Consider the following 18,955-nt stretch of genomic DNA (forward strand, 5'->3'; position numbering starts at 1 on the left):
TTTATGTATTTTTTAAAATTGTTGCTCATACTTTTGATGTAAAGCCTAAAATTCTATTGCCTAATACAAGCCCCTGAAAATATATCCCTATTTTTCTTCCAAGAGTTTTACGGTTTCAGCTTTTATGTTTAGGTTACTGATCCATTTTGAGTTAATTTTTGTCCTTGGCATGAAGTAGGGGTTCACATTCTTTCTTTTGCAGTGGACATCCGACTTTCTCAGTGCCATTTGTTGAAAAGTTTATCCCCCCCACCCCCACTGAGTTGACTTGGCGCCCTTGAAAAAAATCAATTGGCCATAGATATGAGGGTTTATTTCTGAATTGTCAATTCTATTCTATAGGTCTATGGTCTGTCCTTGTGCTAATACCACAATGTTTTGATCACTGTAACTTTGTAATACCTTTTGAAATTGGGACATGTGAGTCCCAACTTGGTTCTTCGTTTTCAAGATGATTTCAGCTATTTGGGCCCCCTTGCCCTTCCGTATGAATTTGATTATTGGCGTTTCAATTTCTGTGAAGGAGGCTGTTGGAATTTGGATTAGATTGCATTGAATGTGTAAATTGCTCTGGGTAGTATTGACATCTTAACAATATGTAGTCTTTCAATCTATGAACATGGAATGTCTTTTCCTTTATTAGGTCTTTAATTTCTTTCAGCAATATTTTGTAGTTTTCCATGTACAAGTTCTTTACATCCTTTGGTAAATTTATTCATAGATATTTGATACTTTTAGTTGTTATTATAAATTTGGAATTGTTTTCTTGATTTCTTTTCAGATTGTTCGTTGCTGGGGTATAGAAACATCACTCATTTTTCTATGTTGATCTTGTACCCCACCACTTTGCTAAGTTTGTTCTTTAGCTATGGTAGCTTTCTTGTGGAATTTTTGGGATTTTCCATGTATAGGATAATGTCATCTGCAAATAGGGAAAGTTTTACTTCTTCCTTTCCAATTTGGATGCCCTTTCTTTCTTTTTCTTGCCTGTTTGCTCTGGTTAGAACTTCCACTACAGTGTTGAATAGAAGTGGTGAGACCATTTGAAATATGACCTTCCTTCTTATCATGGACAACTTCATGACAATTTCTGTACTGACATCAGGTTGCTAGCTTCACCTATAAGGGTCATTTCTGTTTTTTTGTTTGATCTGAGTCGTCACAATGCAGTACCCACTCCTGTTCTTTGGGTAGTGTTTCTCAGTGTTTCTTTCAGTTTTTTTTTTTTTTTTTCACAGTTCAATTATTTTTTTTAAATTCAGTTTTATTGAGATACATTCACGTACCATACAGTCATCCATGGTGTGCAATCAACTGTTCACAGTACCATCATATAGTTGTGCATTCATCACCCCAATCTATTTTTTTCATTCTTTTTTTTTAAATCTTCATTTTATTGAGATATATTTACATACCACGCAGTCATACAAAACAAATTGTACATTCGATTGTTCACAGTACCATTACATAGTTGTACATTCATCACCTAAATCAATACCTGACACCTTCATTAGCACACACACAAAAATAACAAGAATAATAATTAAAATGAAAAAGAGCAATTGAAGTAAAAAAGAACACTGGGTACCTTTGTCTGTTTGTTTGTTTCCTTCCCCTATTTTTCTACTCATCCATCCATAAACTAGACAAAATGGAGTGTGGTCCTTATGGCTTTCCCAATCCCATTGTCACCCCCTCATAAGCTACATTTTTGTACAATTGTCTTCGAGATTCATGGGTTCTGGGTTGTAGTTTGATAGTTTCAGGTATCCACCACCAGCTACCCCAATTCTTTAGAACCTAAAAAGGGTTGTCTAAATTGAACGTAAGAGTGCCCACCAGAGTGACCTCTCGGCTCCTTTTGGAATCTCTCTGCCACTAAAGCTTATTTCATTTCCTTTCACATTCCCCTTTTGGTCAAGAAGATGTTCTCCATCCCACAATGCCAAGTCTACATTCCTCCCTGGGAGTAATATTCCACGTTGCCAGGGAGATTCACTCCCCTGGGTGTCTGATCCCACGTAGGGGGGAGGGCAGTGATTTCACCTTTCAAGTTGGCTTAGCTAGAGAGAGAGGGCCACATCTGAGCAACAAAGAGGCATTCGGGAGGAGGCTCTTAGGCACAATTATAGGGAGGCCTAGCCTCTCCTTTGCAGCAACCATCTTCCCAAGGGTAAAACTTACGGTAGAGGGCTCAACCCATCAACCACCAGTCCCCTATGTCTGTGGTCATGTTAGCAACCATGGAGGTGGGGTAGGCCAATACCCCTGCATTCTCCACAGGCTCCTCAAGGGGGCACTACATAGTTTTTTCCTTGTTTTTCTTTTTTTTTCTTTTTTCTTAACTTTTTTTTCTTTTTTAAATCAACTGTATGGAAAAAAAAATTAAAAACAAAACAAAACAAAACATAACATACAATAAAAGAACATTTCAAAGAGACCATAACAAGGGAGTAAGAAAAAGACAACTAACCTAAGATAACTGCTTTACTTCCAACCTGTTCCTACTTTACCCCAAGAAAGTTACATAATATAGCAACATTTCTGTGAACTTGTTCCTACTATATCCATCAGAAATTAACGGACCATAGTCATTCCTGGGCATCCCCAGAACGTTAAATAGCTTATCTGTTCTTCTTGGATTATTGTTCCCCCTTTCTTAATTGCTCTCTATTGCTAGTTCCCCTACATTCTACATTATAAACCATTTGTTTTACATTTTTCAAAGTTCACATTAGTGGTAGCATATAATATTTCTCTTTTTGTGCCTGGCTTATTTCGCTCAGCATTATATCTTCAAGGTTCATCCATGTTGTCATATGTTTCATGAGATCGTTCCTTCTTACTGCCGCGTAGTATTCCATCATGTGTATATACCACGTTTTATTTATCCACTCATCTGTTGAAGGACATTTGGGTTGTTTCCATCTCTTGGCAATTGTGAATAATGCTGCTATGAACATTGGCGTGCAGATATCTGTTCATGACACTGCTTTCTGATCTTCCGGGTATATACCGAGAAGTGCAATCACTGGATCGAATGGTAACTCTATATCTAGTTTTCTAAGGAACTGCCAGACTGACTTCCAGAGTGGCTGAACCATTATACAGTCCCACCAACAATGAATAAGAGTTCCAATTTCTCCACATCCCCTCCAGCATTTGTAGTTGTTTGTTTGTTTAATGGCAGCCACTCTAATCGGTGTTAGATGGTATCTCATTGTGGTCCTAATTTGCATCTCTCTAATAGCTAGTGAAGCTGAACATTTTTTCATGTGTTTCTTGGCCATTTGTATTTCCTCTTCAGAGAACTGTCTTTTCATATCTTTTGCCCATTTTATAATTGGGCTGTCTGTACTATTGTCATTGAGTTGTAGGATTTCTTTATATATGCAAGATATCAGTCTTTTGTCAGATACATGGTTTCCAAAAATTTTTTCCCGTTGAGTTGGCTGCCTCTTTACCTTTTTGAGAAATTCCTTTGAGGTACAGAAACTTCTAAGCTTGAGGAGTTCCCATTTATCTATTTTTCCTTTTGTTGCTTGTGCTTTGGGTGTCAAGTCTAGGAAGTGGCCGCCTAATACAAGGTCTTGAAGATGTTTTCCTGCATTATCTTCTAGGAGTTTTATGGTACTTTCTTTTATATTGAGATCTTTCATCCATTTTGAGTTAATTTTTGTGTAGGGTGTGAGGTAGGGGTCCTCTTTCATTCTTTTGGATATGGATATCCAACTCTCCCAGCCCCATTTGTTGAAAAGACCATTATGACTCAGTTCAGTGACTTTGGGGGCCTTATCAAAGATCAGTCGGCCATAGATCTGAGGGTCTATCTCTGAATTCTCAATTCGATTCCATTGATCTATTTGTCGATCTTTGTGCCAGTACCATGTTGTTTTGACAACTGTGGCTTTAGAATAAGCTTCAAAGTCAGGCAGTGTAAGTCCTCCCACTTGGTCTTTCTTTTTTAGAGTGTCTTTAGCAATTCGAGGCATCTTCCCTTTCCAAATAAATTTGATAACTAGCTTTTCCAAGTCTGCAAAGTAGGTTGTTGGAATTTTGATTGGGATTGCATTGAATCTGTAGATGAGTTTGGGTAGAATTGACATCTTAATGACATTTAGCCTTCCTATCCATGAACATGGAATACTTTTCCATCTTTTAAGGTCCCCTTCTATTTCTTTTAGTAGAGTTATGTAGTTTTCTTTGTATAGGTCTTTTACATCTTTGGTTAAGTTTATTCCTAGGTACTTGATTTTTTTAGTTGCTATTGAAAATGGTATCTTTTTCTTGAGTGTCTCTTCAGTTTGTTCATTTCTAGCATATAGAAACATTACTGACTTATGTGCATTAATCTTGTATCCCGCTACTTTGCTAAATTTGTTGATTAGCTCTAGTAGCTGTATCATCGATTTCTCAGGGTTTTCCAGATATAAGATCATATCATCTGCAAACAATGACAGTTTTACTTCTTCGTTTCCAATTTGGATGCCTTTTATTTCTTTGTCTTGCCGGATTGCCCAGGCTAGCACTTCCAGCACAATGTTGAATAACAGTGGTGACAGCGGGCATCCTTGTCTTGTTCCTGATCTTAGAGGGAAGGCTTTCAGTCTCTCACCATTGAGTACTATGCTGGCTGTGGGTTTTTCATGTATGCTCTTTATCATATTGAGGAAGTTTCCTTCAATTCCTACCTTTTGAAGTGTTTTTATCAAAAACGGATGTTGGATTTTGTCAAATGCTTTTTCAGCATCTATTGAGATGATCATTTGATTTTTCCCTTTCCAATTTTTAATGTGTTGTAATACATTGATTGATTTTCTTATGTTGAACCATCCTTGCATGCCTGGAATGAACCCCACTTGGTCATGGTGTATGATTTTTTTAATGTGTCTTTGGATTCGATTTGCAAGTATTTTGTTGAGGATTTTTGCATCTATATTCATTAGGGAGATTGCCAGTAGTTTTCCTTTTTTGTAGCATCTTTGCCTGGTTTTGGTATTAGATTGATGTTAGCTTCATAAAATGAGTTAGGTAGTGTTCCATTTTCTTCAATGTTTTGAAAGAGTTTGAGTAAGATTGGTGTCAGTTCTTTCTGGAAAGTTTGGTAGAATTCCCCTGTGAATCCATCTGGCCCTTGGCATTTATTTGTGGGAAGATTTTTGATGACTGATTGAATCTCTTTGCTTGTGATGGGTTGATTGAGGTCTTCTATTTCTTCTCTGGTCAGTCTAGGTTGTTCATATGTTTCCAGGAAATTGTCCATTTCCTCTACATTATCCAGTTTGTTGCCATACAGTTGTTCATAGTATCCTCTTATAATTTTTTTAATTTCTTCAGGATCTGCAGTTATGTCACCTTTTTCATTCATTATTTTGTTTATATGGGTCTTCTCTCTTTTTGATTTTGTCAGTCTAGCTAGGGGCTTGTCAATCTTGTTGATCTTCTCAAAGAACCAACTTTTGGTGATATTTATCCTCTCTGTTGTTTTTTTGTTCTCTATGTCATTTATTTCTGCTTTAATCCTTGTTATTTCTTTTCTTCTACTTGGTTTAGATTGGTTTGCTGTTCATTTTCTAGCTTCTTCAGTTGATCCATTAGTTCTTTAATTTTGGCTCTTTCTTCCTTTTTAATATATGCGTTTAGTGCTATAAATTTCCCCCTTGGCACTGCTTTTGCTGCATCCCATAGGTTTTGGTATGTTGTGTTCTCATTTTCATTCGTCTCTCTATATTTAGCAATTTCTCTTGCTATTTCTTCTTTAACCCACTGATTGTTTAGGAGTGTGTTGTTTAACCTCCAGGTATTTGTGAATTTTCTAAGTCTCTGATGGTTATTGACTTCTAATTGTATTCCATTGTGGTCAGAGAATGTGCTTTGAATAATTTCAATCTTTTTAAATTTATTGAGGCCTGTTTTATGTGCCAGCATATGATCTATTCTGGAGAAAGTTCCGTGAGCCCTAGAAAAGTATGTGTATCCTGGTGATATGGGATGTAATGTTCTGTATATGTCTGTTAAATTTAATTCATTTATCAGATTGTTTAGGTTTTCAATTTCCTTATTGGTCTTCTGCCTGGTTGATGCATCTATCGGAGAGAGCGATGTGTTGAAGTCTCCCACAATTATTGTGGAAACATCAATTGCTTCCTTTAGTTTTGCCAGTGTTTCTCTCATGTATTTTGTGGCACCTTGATTGGGTGCATAGACATTTACGATTGTTATTTCTTCTTGCTGAATTGCCCCTTTTATTAGTATGTAGTGGCCTTCTTTGTCTCTCAAAACATCCCTGCATTTGAAGTCTATTTTATCTGAGATTACTATTGCTACACCTGCTTTCTTTTGGCTGTAGCTTGCATGAAATATTTTTTTCCGTCCTTTCCCTTGCAATTTCTTTGTGTCCCTGTGTCTAAGATGAGTCTCTTGTATGCAACATATTGATGGTTCATTTTTTTAAATCCATTCTGCGAATCTATATCTTTTAATTGGGGAGTTTAATCCATTTACATTCAACGTTATAACCATGAAGGCATTTCTTGAATCAGCCATCTTATCCTTTGGTTTATGTTTGTCGTATATATTTTTCCCCTCTCTCTATTAATATCCTTTATCGTACCCATACCGAATCTCTTTAGTACTGAACCTTTCTCCAAGTCTCTCTGTCCTTTCTTTGTTTCTCTGTCTGTAGGGCTCCCTTTAGTATCTCCAGTAGGGCAGGTCTCTTGTTAGCAAATTCTCTCAGCATTTGTTTGTCTGTGAAAAATTTAAGTTCTCCCTCAAATTTGAAGGAGAGCTTTGCTGGATAAAGTACTCTTGGTTGGAAGTTTTTCTCACTCAGAATTTTAAATATATTGTGCCACTGCCTTCTCGCCTCCATGGTGGCTGTTGAGTAGTCACTACTTAATCTTATGCTGTTTCCTTTTTATGTGGTGAATTGCTTTTCTCTTGCTGCTTTCAGAACTTGTTCCTTCTCTTCTGTGTTTGACAGTGTGATCAAAATACGTCTCGGAGTGGGTTTATTTGGATTTATTGTATTTGGAGTTCGCTGAGCATTTATGATTTGTGTATTTATGTTGTTCAGAAGATTTGGGAAGTTTTCCCTAACAATTTCTTTGAATACTTTTCCTAGACCTTTACCCTTTTCTTCCCCTTCTGGAACACCAATGAGTCTTATATTCAGGCATTTTATATTATCTATCATATCCCTGAGGTCCATTTCGATTTTTTCAATTTTTTTCCCCATTCTTTCTTTTATGCTTTCATTTTCCATTCTGTCATCTTCCAGGTCACTGATTTGTTGTTCAACTTCCTCTAGTCTTGTACCATGAGGGTCCAGAATCTTTTTAATTTGGTCAACAGTTTCTTTAATTTCCATAAGATCATCTATTTTTTTATTTAGTCTTGCAATGTCTTCTTTATGCCCTTCTAGGGTCTTCTTGATATCCTTTGTATCCCATACTATGGTCTCATTGTTCATCTTTAGTTCTTTGAGTAGCTGCTCTAGGTGCTGTGTCTCTTCTGGTCTTTTGATTTGGGTGCTTGGGCTTGGGTTATCCATATCGTCTGGTTTTTTCATGTGCTTTATAATTTTCCTTTTTTGGCCTCTTGGCATTTGCTGAACTTGATAGGGTTCTTTTAGGATTTGTAGACCAATTGAAGTCCTTATCTCTAATTTATCAGATCTACAGCTTTGTGGAGTACACTCTCTCTAACTAACCAGCAGGAGGTGTCCACGAGCCACCTGTTCTCCACAAGCCAGTTCTCCCCTGCTGTGCCTTTGTGGTGAGTGGGGGAGTGAGTCTTGTGGGGTCCAATTGGTGTACCAAGCTTGCGCGTGTAGTTGGTGTTGCCCGCCCTGTATATGGGGCGTGTTTCTAGGCGGTCAGGGAGGGGGAGGTGGCTCTAACAATCAAATCTCCCGGGTGATCCTGGAGTTTTAAAGCTGCTGCAATAGTCTAATCCTTCAGTTCAGTCCTGCCACAGTTTGTCTCTGCCACTGACCCACAAGTCCTTGGTATTGGCGTATGGCTCCTGAGACTTGCAAGTGGGTCCCTTTTCCAGGCTGTGCACCCCCTCGTCCTCTGTTGAGGGATGACTGTGCTATGTCACAGATGAGTGCCGTCCCCCCAGGGTGGTTCTGGGCTGCTGGGCTGTGTAGGGAGGCTCCCAGTCTGCTGAAATGATGGCTGAATGGGGCTTTGTTAATTCACACTGCTCCACCTTCCCAACTCTGGGACAATCAGCTGAGGTTGCAGGGAAGGCTAATGTCCACGCCCAGTTTTGTGGTGTGTGCCTGTTATATGAAGCACTTCTGTCACACTGGGTTGTCTGGGGCAGCTCTCGGCTATGGGGCTGGTGATGGGCAGGAGTGTTTCCTGTCCACCAGGATGATGGCTGTGAGCGGACACCCCCCTTTTCTTGGGAAGTTGTGGTGGTTAGTGAATTTTCTCAGCCACTGGATTATTGCCTTTTGTCTCAGAGCTCTCTTAGTTCTGCTCTTGTCTTGACCTGCCCAAATTGCAAGTCTTTGAAGCTTTCTGTATTGGGCTTCTTAGAGTAATTGTTTTAGAAAAAAGAAAAAAGGATTAAAAAAAAAAAAAGGGCCTTCCTCACAGATCTAATGGGTTATTGAAATGCTAAGAGACAAAGCAATTAGGGCCATTAAGGAAAGGTCCACAGGGCAGAGAGATCAGCTTTTCTTCGGGATTTGCATATGAGCCTGAGGGCCTGAGCTCTGCCCTTCCCCTTTCTATGTTCACCAGAACTCCAAAAATCCTCTGCTTTTATTTTGGAGTTTTTCGTGCTGTTTTTTTCTATGCCTGTCTCCTCTCTCCTGGGCTGGCTGCTCTCAGATTCTCTGGTGTCTGGTCTCAGTCTATCTATGGTTGGAGTTTGGATCAGTAGAATGAGTTTCTGATAAGGGCTGCCACTGCAGTTCTCCCTTCTCCTTCCCGGAGCTGACAGCCCCTCCTCCCACGGGACTGAGCCTGGCAGGGAGGAGTGCGGGTCCCCTGGCCACAAAAACTTACAGATTTCGCTGATCTCAGCAGTTCCACGTTTTCATGAGTGTTGTATGAAGTATGCCCAAAGTCAGATTGCTCTGCGGTGTCCAGTCCACGCAGTTCCTGCCTTTCTATCTACTTTCCTGGAGGAGTAACTAAAACATACAGCTCACCATTCCACCATCTTGCCCCACCTCCCTCTTTCAGTTTTTAAATCAAATTCTATCTTGGGAGGCAGGTCAGATGAGTAGGTATAGTCTCCATTTTACAGATAATGAAACAAAGCCATGACATAGTTGAATGGCTTATCTCACGATTACAGCCTGTCAGTGCAGAGCTTTTACCAGCACCCAGGACCGTGACCCCAAGAGAAGGACTGTTCACAAAGCTACCCGTTTTTACTTTTCTTTATGGTGATAAACACTCAATGCTTGTATCTATCTTTTCAATGAGACTGTACAAACTAAAAGGGTGCCTTTTTGAAGCCAATATTCAAAAAATAATCTAATCAGAGAAATAGAAAACTGGTTCTACCAAAAGCTACTGCTGGGTCAATCTCTCTTCATTTCATGTTATTTCTTAACTTCAACTTTCCTCCCAGAATCTCATATAGATTTTCCAAACCCAAGCTATACCTCCAGTGACCAGTATCTGAGCTTAGAATGAAAAATTAAATCATTCAAAGAAAATCAAAGAAAGATGAGGCATTACCATATTATGTTTTCGGGTAATTTCCCTCTTCGGGATCCCACTGCTAAGCTGGTCAGTCAAGGTTAAACTGGGATTGTTGGCACCTGTTGAGTAGGCAGTCATGAATTCCTAAATCTCTATCGAGATTAGAATGGCAACTGGCAGGAGAAGCATAGAACAACAGACAACCCCATTTAAAGGAGGCCACATTATCTGACAGACCTGGCCCAGGTGAGGCTTCATAATTTGGACCCCGGACTTGATCCTGGGGGAAAGGTTTTTTTCACTCATGCTGACCCTCATTCCCTAGAACTCTAGACATGCGTCTAATCACTTTAGCCCATCATTCACAGTGTATCCAATATTGGGCACTTTATCATAATGTAGATAATTTATTTCAGCTCAGACCAGAACTCACTTGGGAGAAGTTGGGATGGGAAGATTTATGTTGTATGTTTTCACAATTAAAAAAAAAAAAAAAAACTTGAGAAACTAAGATAATTATATGCAATACATGATTCTGGATGGGACCTAGGAATGGAGGAGAAAAGACACAAAATGGACATTATTGAGCTATAAGAAAAACTGGAATATAGAATGTAAACTTTGTATCAATGTTAAATGTCTTGAACCTGATAACTGCACTTCAGGCGGGTACATAAGTGAATATCATTGTTCTTAGGAAATACATATGGTAGTATTAAGTGTTCAAGAAGCATGATGTTATACAACCTGCTCTCGGCAAATAGGGAAAATTTCTATTTAGAAAATAGAAAAAGAGAGAGAGAGGGAGGGAGGGAGGGAAGGAAGGAAAGAAGGAAGAAGGAAGGAAGGAAGGAAGGAAGGAAAGAAAATGGCAAAGGCAGCAGAGTGTTAAAATTGGTGGATCTGGTTATCTGGAGTGGTGGGGGTATATTGGAATTTCTTGTATGGATTTGTATTATTTTTCAAACTGTCCTGTAATTTGAAAATAACTAAAATTGTAATCTCTAAAATTACATTCCATACACAAAGTATCATTTACACCTTCTAGCTCCTTCTACTGATGAGTGACTAGCAAATGTTTCTCTTCACATGTGGATGACCTTTCATGCAGCTTAAGTACCAGTATGTTTATTGCATGTGAGGTATCACTTAATGTTCTGAGTTAATTTAACTTCTGGAGGTAAGTAATTTACTCTATTTAATGGGTTGGGCTTCTTTTAATTTGCCAGAGCGGTCTCATTGCTTATCATTATTCACTGTGGCATTCCCTTTAACTTCAATTCTACTTAACAAGGTTTTGCTAAGAGCTAGAGCTGTATTTCAACCCCAAATCGTCAATATGTACAATTATATTTAAAACCTAAAAAGTATTGGTTTCTTAGAACTGGCTGGTTCCCACAATGTCCCAACAAATACAGATATATATCTGGCCTACTCTGCATGCTCTCTAAGTTGATTTGTATGTTAAAAGATACACTCTACAGTTCTAAATTTGAATGAGGCTCTTAGAGCAATTCTGATACTAACTCATTGGATAGAACCATAAGTGACTAATGTCAAGGTCAGAGTGAGAACGGTTGTCAACAAACGCAATCAACCAATTATATATACTAAAGAAATGCTTTATTGTAAACAAGATATAAAGTACAACAAAAGAAATATTGTGCAAATTTTAAGAGTCACAAGGATTTTTTTTTTTTTAATTAAGAGAAAATGAGGAAACTTCTTTGTTTTTCAAAGTCCAGGTTCTGATGTCAGAAAATCTAAACCCAATATACCAAAAAGAAGTTAAATGGGAAGACATGGTAACATTTTTCACTATATTTTAAACAATTTACTTTTGTTTTACCACTGTGTATATCAACCCACCATACAACAGAATATAACAGATACACTGTAAACAAAAGTGTCCTAATAATTTTCTACTCACCTAATTCCACATCCCCCAAAAAACTCCTATAAATTAACAGGACATATTTGTCCACTTATGAATAATGATCACTAATTTTCCAATTCAATAAAGCACGCATTCTATCCTCATAACATAAGGACACTTTACTAATGACATAAGCCATCTTTTTCAAAGAGTTCTCTAACATTCTTGATATTCCTTCTTTACAATATATATTTTCATCTTCAGATTTTTTTTCTAAACAAAGTGCGGTGTATCTTAAGTCTAGGAAAACACATTGGTATACAATTTTCAAATCTACCCAGGCAACTGCAGGCAAACTAAAGTTCAAAGCACAATAAAATGCCTAGATATAGTTATTTGTTAAATTTTCAAAACAAAAATGCAAAAAAAAAAAAATTGTAGCTACACTTCAAAGCAATTAAATTAATGAGGATTCCAACTATGGGGGCCCTCTAGCTATATATACAGTAGCCGCTCAATTCAAAATATCAGCAATAGTGTAAAAACGCTAGTTCTAGATGTACTTAGCAACTATATCCATGAAGTTGACTGGAAAGACTTGGAATAGTAAACAAGATAACTCTAGTAAAAGAAAACAGTATCTGTAGTAATACAAACCAATTTAACATCTCCATCTCTGTACCGTAATGTTTATTCCCAGTCTCTATACTCTTGAAACCAGTGCTTTAAAAGAATCACATTGAAAAGTTGGTCTCAAGTATATACAGCAAAAGAAAAGTAACAAAGTAAGCACAGAAATTCAAAATCTGTGCTACCTGTGTTGACCTCATCTGAAACCTTCAAAAAATATTCAAAAGAATAAAAGCTTTCTCATCTCTCTTATGTGATAAGAAATGAAATCTGCCTTTCTGTGACCTGCCTGTGGCCACAGCACATCTTGTCATCTAACCCAGGCTGGGCCTTCACCCAAGGCTGTGGGGCTGCTGTTTTCAGCCCGCACTGGAGGGCCACGGACCTGCAGTGGAGGCATTTTTATATCACCACTGGCTTCTGGCTGTGACCAGAGTTGGTTGTGCCTCTTCACCTTCTGATCCATCACTGTGTGGGGGCAGGGGCTGGAGGCAGGGTGATGTCGTTTAACTTGCTCACTTCCATTTGCCAGTTTGGTAGCTTCTTGGCTGACAGATGGCGCCGGGCATGCTTGGTCAAGTGGTCACTCCTCATGAACCGCCGCTCACACATGGGACAGGCAAATTTCTTCTCACCCGTGTGGGTTCGCCGGTGTCTGGACAGTTCATCAGAACGGGCAAACCGCCTTTCACAACCTTTCCAGCTGCAGCTAAAAGGCTTTTCTCCTGAAACAAAGAAATTCAGCTCATCATTACTGTGCGTTCATTAAAACACCTTAAATTCCTATCACTTATACCGAAAAGGAGGTGACAGGATACATTTTTAGATAATGAAAGTTAATAAATTAATAAACTGTTAAATGAGTATCTGATGTGTACTGCTCTACTAGAGCTTCTCTATTTCCTCCTTTCACCCTATCACATTTATGAAAACCTTCTCTTTGTAAAAGAAGCCAAAAACAAAAGTTTTCTAACCTCAACTATGTTTCAAAGGCTTCAAAAGACACTTCATTAAAGTAACTAATCAGACCTCTAAAGAATCATCATTTGAGGGATTAAAACAAAATCTCCTTGATGAAATCTTTTTGATGATCTTATACCAGTAAGCATCAGCCACTGAAGTGGCTAATAAGACAAGTTCTCCTTGGTTTACGTTTGCGATCACAGCCCAAAAAAATCATCATCTAAATTTCTAAGACATAAGTAAGAGATAGCTGGTACCTGTGTGTGTTCTCGTGTGAGCCTTCAGATGAGAACTTTTAAAGTACGTCTTGCCACATCCTGGGTGGCTACAGATATGACTTCTTATCCTCGATGAATCGATCTGAGGAGTGACTTTGGCCGTAGAAGGGGAAAACCCTGGAGCAGGGGCAATGGGAGATAGTCTGGTGCCATTCGGGCTCACTGCTGGAGGCTTGGGATTCTGGACAACGGGCTGGGGTACGACAAACATGACTGCGCCTTTGGGCACCTGAGCGCCCATGAACACAACAGGAGGGCAGACGGCCGGGGGCTGAGCAGGTGGAGTGCTGGGAAGGACTGTTGTCACAACAGGGTTGTTTGCAGGGAGGGGAACCATCTGGCAGATGACCGGCACAGGCGGCACTCCCCCTGTTGACACTGCAGGTGGAGAGACCAACATCGGCTTTTGTTGTGGAGACATGGGAGCTGGCTGAGACCTACAGATGACTGACTCTGAAGAAGACACAGCAAAGTCATAAAGTGCAGCACCTGCTTTGTCATCAACATCTGCCACAGCGCTGCTCTCACATTTGGATCTGTTTGGTGACACAGCAGCACATGGTATGTTTTTTCTTGAAGCCTCAACATTTAGGTGGGTTCTTCTGCGGAAAGAATTGTCCTGATAGTTGAGGTTGCTGGCTGCTTTCACTGGGCAGGATCGGTGGTTACACAGTTGGGCATCAGCTGTGTGACGAATCACACTTGTTGCCTGAGCCTTGGGGAGTCTGGGGGCAGGTATGGGGCTCTTATCTTCCTCCTTGAAAGGAGCAATGTGAGGCTTGGAAGTTTCTAAAAATGATTTGAAGTGTCCAGTAGATGGCGCTGGTGCCATCAGATTTGACACTTGAGAGGGTTCAAAGTCAGAGGGACTGTAAGGTGGAGTCAAACACTAAAAGAGGAGAAATATACAAGCAAACAGCATGAGAAATTTAAGAGTTCACTACGTAAATAATAAGAAATTCTATAATTCACATTCACCTTAAAAACAGTAATACTTACAAATGCTGGGATTGTATGAAAATCAGGTGTACCAGGAAGCAGATTCTCTTCCTCCGACATATCAGACACTGGTGTAACAGGTCTGTTTTCAATGTATTTCTTAAAATCAGATTTCCAACTGCAGCTCATTGACATAAGTGCTTCCACAGCTTCAAAATCACTTTTTTCTGCAGTTTTATTCCAGGAATAAACACTCTCTTTTGACCTTTCCATAATCATTTCCATTCTTTCCTCCTATAAAACCAAGATTAAAGCTTATAAGGATGCTTCTGTCAATCCAAATGACACAAGAAGAATGTGCAAATCCTTTGTACAATTTGCATGACATTCCAAGTTAAAATTTGTTACAACAATTTTTGCTCTTCTATTCTGACACCTATGACAAAAGTTCAGCTACACTAGTCAAGTGACCCTGACCAGTCTACTTCATGATAGCATAATAAAATCTTCCTCCTCCCCCATGTAATTAGGCTTGAACACTGATATGTTGGCAAAGTAGAGAGGCACAACTCATTACCATTAGGGCCCCAAATTACCAATGCCTGAACTTGCACTTGTGATCCAAATGAGAGCACACTTCCTTACAAGGGGGAAAAGTGTTTTACATTCCTTCCAGAGTAGTCACCGCAATTGGGGTCAAACAAAATAAATAAGGGAGGACTCTGCAAAAACTGTATCTTTTTTTTCAATGCTACAGGTATGGTATGAGATCTTATGAGGTATGAATGCCTAATAGAAAAAAAGGCCAAAACTTTCTCATACAGGCAAAGTGTGGAGGACAGAGAGCTCTGGTCTGTTGATATTGATCAGACCTTTGCAAAGTCCCTTTGCAGTTTGGGATACAATAAACAAGAAAAAGGATCTTCAGAGTCTCTTTCAAATTAAGTTTTATTAGGTTATTTGACATCTAAAACTATTTGATAACTTTATGGTAGAGAGAGGTCATATATAATTTTTGGAAAAATTCCCAAGCTTTATTTTCCTCAAAATTTCAACTTCTTCCTATCTGTGTTCCAACCATTTAACACAATGGTTGTTATGCATAAGTACCACAAGCTAATGCAATAATGCTTAAAAAAAAACTAGATAATCAAAAATTTTCAAATATTCTGCCATGCTCAAAGTACTCCATTTTAATTTTTTAACGAACTGTTTGATTACAAAATTAACAGCACACGCTTTGTATTTATTTGTACAACTCCTACTTAGAATTTAATGCTTTATATTAAAATTCTTTAAACTGCACTTAAAATGGTATTAACCACCATCCCTCCCATTTTCCACTTAAAAACCCTACAGATTCTTGGATCAAAGCAGCGATTGTGTAAGAATACCGAAAAGCATTCTTCACACGGCAAAGTATTATTCTCAACGCTTGTTTTAAAAACGCATAATGCCTTCGTGTTGAAACACTAAGGAGCCACTGCTCTCGAAATATCGCTAACAATGGAATTGCATAGTCGCGGGCGCCTTTATGTAAGCTTCAATGGACAGCGCATGTTTGTGCAAAGAAAGGAAAAAGGAGAAAGGCAGGCAACAGGGAAGAGTATGAGCTGTGGAGGGCAGGAAGAGAAACAAGGAGAGGAGGAAAAGGAGTGGGCCCGAGGCAGGAAAGGGAAGCTGCAACAGAGGCGCGGGCGGGGGAGGCAGACGAGGGGCGGGGGCGGACGGCGGGGGAGATCCTTGCTGGCGGGGACAGACGGATGGGGCCGCCCTAACCTCAGAGAGGCTCGCGAGTGAGTCACTGGGAACATTCCTCGCCGCGCGCACGTCCCCGCGCCCTGCCCCCGCCATTGGCCAGCCCGCCTGGCGGCTCGGGCTCCGATTGGCTAGCCCGCGAAGGGCGGGGGCGTGGGGGGGGGAGGAGGCGAGGCATGTGAACAAAGCGTGATCAGCGGCTGCTCCGGGCGGCGCAGGAAACGTGAACTGGGAATTGCCGCGCCGTCACCTTTCACCTACTTCCTGAGCCCGCCGGCCCCCGCCCTCACGCCGGTCCGGGGGAGGGGCCCCGGGCGCAGCCGCCAACCGCCCCGCAGTGCGCGCCGGAGCCCGCCGGGAGGGGCGGGGCCGTGGATGCCCGCCCCCTCCAGCTCCCCGCGAGCCACCGTTCCCTTAGGAACCGACAGCGGGGCCGGGCCTAGCTCCCGCCCCTGGCGGAGGCCGGGGCTGGGTCACTCCGGGACGAGAGGCTCCCCGGGCGCACCCGCTCCCAGCCCATCCCTGGCCTCCGCCTCAGATGCCGGAGGAGGAGCCGGGTCCCCGCGGAAACCCGGCCCCCGCCCTCCTCCCGGCTGCAGCCCACGGGGGCCCAGCTGAACCCTCGGCCCTTCCCGCCCGCCAGCTGGCCCGCAGGGACCTCAGACCACCCTGTCTCTCTCCGCAGACGCGGCGCCCCCTCCCCGCGGTTTCCGGCAGCTCCGGCCCCGCCCGCCGCGCGTCTCCACGGGTTCACAGACGTGCAGCCCCCACAGGCCCCAGCTCCAGACGCGCGGCCCCCAAGGCCTGCGGCTGCCGCCTCAACACGCGGCCCGCGCGTCTCCCGGCCCCGGTGCCCCCGGCCCACCTGCTGGGTCTTGCGTCCCACCCTCCCGTCCCTTCCGAGGGATGCTAACAAGGCGGCCACCTGCACCTACGGGGGATGGGGAGTCTCCTCCCCGCCACCCCCCTCGGCGGTGCCCGCACCCGCGTGTCATCCCCCGAGCCCACGCCGGGCGTCCCCTCCCCTCCCCCGCTATCTGCGGTCCTCAGCAGGACAGTCTCCATTCTGCAAGCCTCAGCCCAGACCCCCGACATGGGCAGCCCCCTTCCCTCCTCTGCTGTAGACACCCCTCCCCTCAAATGGTCATGAGCAGCTCCCCTCGCACCCTGGCCTCGGATTCCTGATCCAGACTCGGGTATCTCTCCCTTGTGCCAGGTGCAGGGTGGTCTCCCTGCCCCCGCTCCGTACCCTTCCACACCTTCCCCCATCCTCGCGCACTCCCCACTCCTTACGCCCCTCCACAGCCCTCCTCCTCGTCACCTGCTCACGACACCTTGGCAAGACCCATTTCCCCTCTCTCCAGATCCCTGCCCGCCTTTTCTGACACCCTCCTCAATACACAAGCCGTCACCAGTCTCCACCGTCTGCAGGCAGGAAGCCCCTTTCCTCCCCCCGACTCCAGTACAACCCGGGTTCTCAGGCGTGGCCGATGTCAGGGGCTCCTGGATCGTGCTCAGCCGGTCCCCCGAGACAGGGCGAGACAGGGAAGGACCGGGCATCCCCAGGTGACTTACCGCAGCCTGCTGGAGAGAAGAGCCGAAGTTGAGCATGGTTGGCTGCCTGGCTGCTTGGCTACCTAGCCACAGATTGGCGCGCGGAGACACTCGACGTCGCTCCCGCCGCCGCCGCGCTCCGCGCCGTCTGCCCCCTCCCCATTCAGGTAGCCACTCCGCCAGCTCCGCGCCGCAGGCGGGGGAGGGGGCGGAGCCTGCGGCTGGCCAATCAGCGGCAAAGGTGTGTGAGGCGTCGGCCAATGGGTTCACGGGGCCACGCGTGATCAGCGACTGCCCGGCAGCGTGAAGCCTGTGTCAGTGGAGCGTGTACACAATCCCCGGCAGCATGTTCCCTCGCCCCTGCTCGGGGGAACTCCTGCCGCCACCTGACTCAGTGACAGCCCCTCACCCCTCGCCCACCCCCCGCGGCTAGGCCCCAGCCCCGGCCTCAGGGAGCGGCGCGGTAGGCGGGGGCCCGAGCGGGGAGGCACGGTGGCGCGCCCAAGCACTGCGGAGAACGGGCCCCACGTGGGGGGTAGGGAGGGATGCCCGCTCCGCCCCGTCCTCTCCGCGCCCCGCCCCACCTCTGCTCGCCGCGGGGCGGGGCGGCGGCGTAACCTAAGGGGCGCCTGCCAAGAGATTTGCATTTGGAAGCGCCGTCCTTTTGCGCGTCTGGCAAGAAAACGCAGTCCGGTGACTGGCCGAGCTTCATTTCTAGAACATTTTCTGGGTTTTGTCTCGCGGAGCCCCGAAGAACGCCGGGGCGGGGATCGCCTCTAACACGAGGGCCGGACACCTGCTCTCCCTGCCCTTCCGCCCGCGCCCCAGCCACCCGCGCGGGGTCGCCCGCCCCCGTGCGGCGCGGGAAGCAGTGCCCGTCCCTGCCCACCCCGCCCATCCCTCCTCCTGGACAGCCGAGAGCATGGCGAGGGGAACTGCAAGGAAACCCTAACAACTGGACCAATAAGGTGGTGGGGAGCTGTAGACTTGATTTTTTATCTTTCTATGGCGCCGACGCCCGGCTGCGTAATCGAGTTTGGGGCTCGGTGTAAAGTTTAAATTGCAGGCTACAAGCTGTTTCAAAGATAGATCCCACCCTCCTCTGGGCCCAGGCCTCCGGAAAGGCTCTGTCTAGAAACCGTTTGGAGGGAGGAGAGCGAGGACGACCAGGGAAAGAAGTATGGTGGGGGGGGGGGCATCACCTAGGGTCACCAGGCACGGAGGCATTCCTGGGGTGGGGGTGCGGCGGGGATGCCCGAAAGGTCAAAGATACACTGCTCCTC

At 43.7% G+C, this 18,955-nt stretch overlaps 1 protein-coding gene across 1 annotated transcript; it reads right to left on the bottom strand.

The window, feature by feature from the left end:
• Positions 1-11,280: 11,280 nt before the first annotated feature.
• Positions 11,281-17,838, bottom strand: KLF10 (Kruppel like factor 10). Its single transcript, XM_037803413.1, has 4 exons — positions 17,694-17,838; positions 14,421-14,654; positions 13,401-14,310; positions 11,281-12,905 (listed from the first exon to the last, which is right to left on the bottom strand). Exons 1-4 carry the CDS (start codon positions 17,727-17,729, stop codon positions 12,646-12,648), a joined length of 1,440 nt encoding a protein of 479 aa, XP_037659341.1. The 5' UTR covers positions 17,730-17,838; the 3' UTR covers positions 11,281-12,645.
• Between the last annotated feature and the right edge of the window lie 1,117 nt (positions 17,839-18,955).

This window comes from Choloepus didactylus, chromosome 14 (assembly GCF_015220235.1).
Source record: "Choloepus didactylus isolate mChoDid1 chromosome 14, mChoDid1.pri, whole genome shotgun sequence".
NCBI lineage: Eukaryota > Metazoa > Chordata > Mammalia > Pilosa > Megalonychidae > Choloepus > Choloepus didactylus.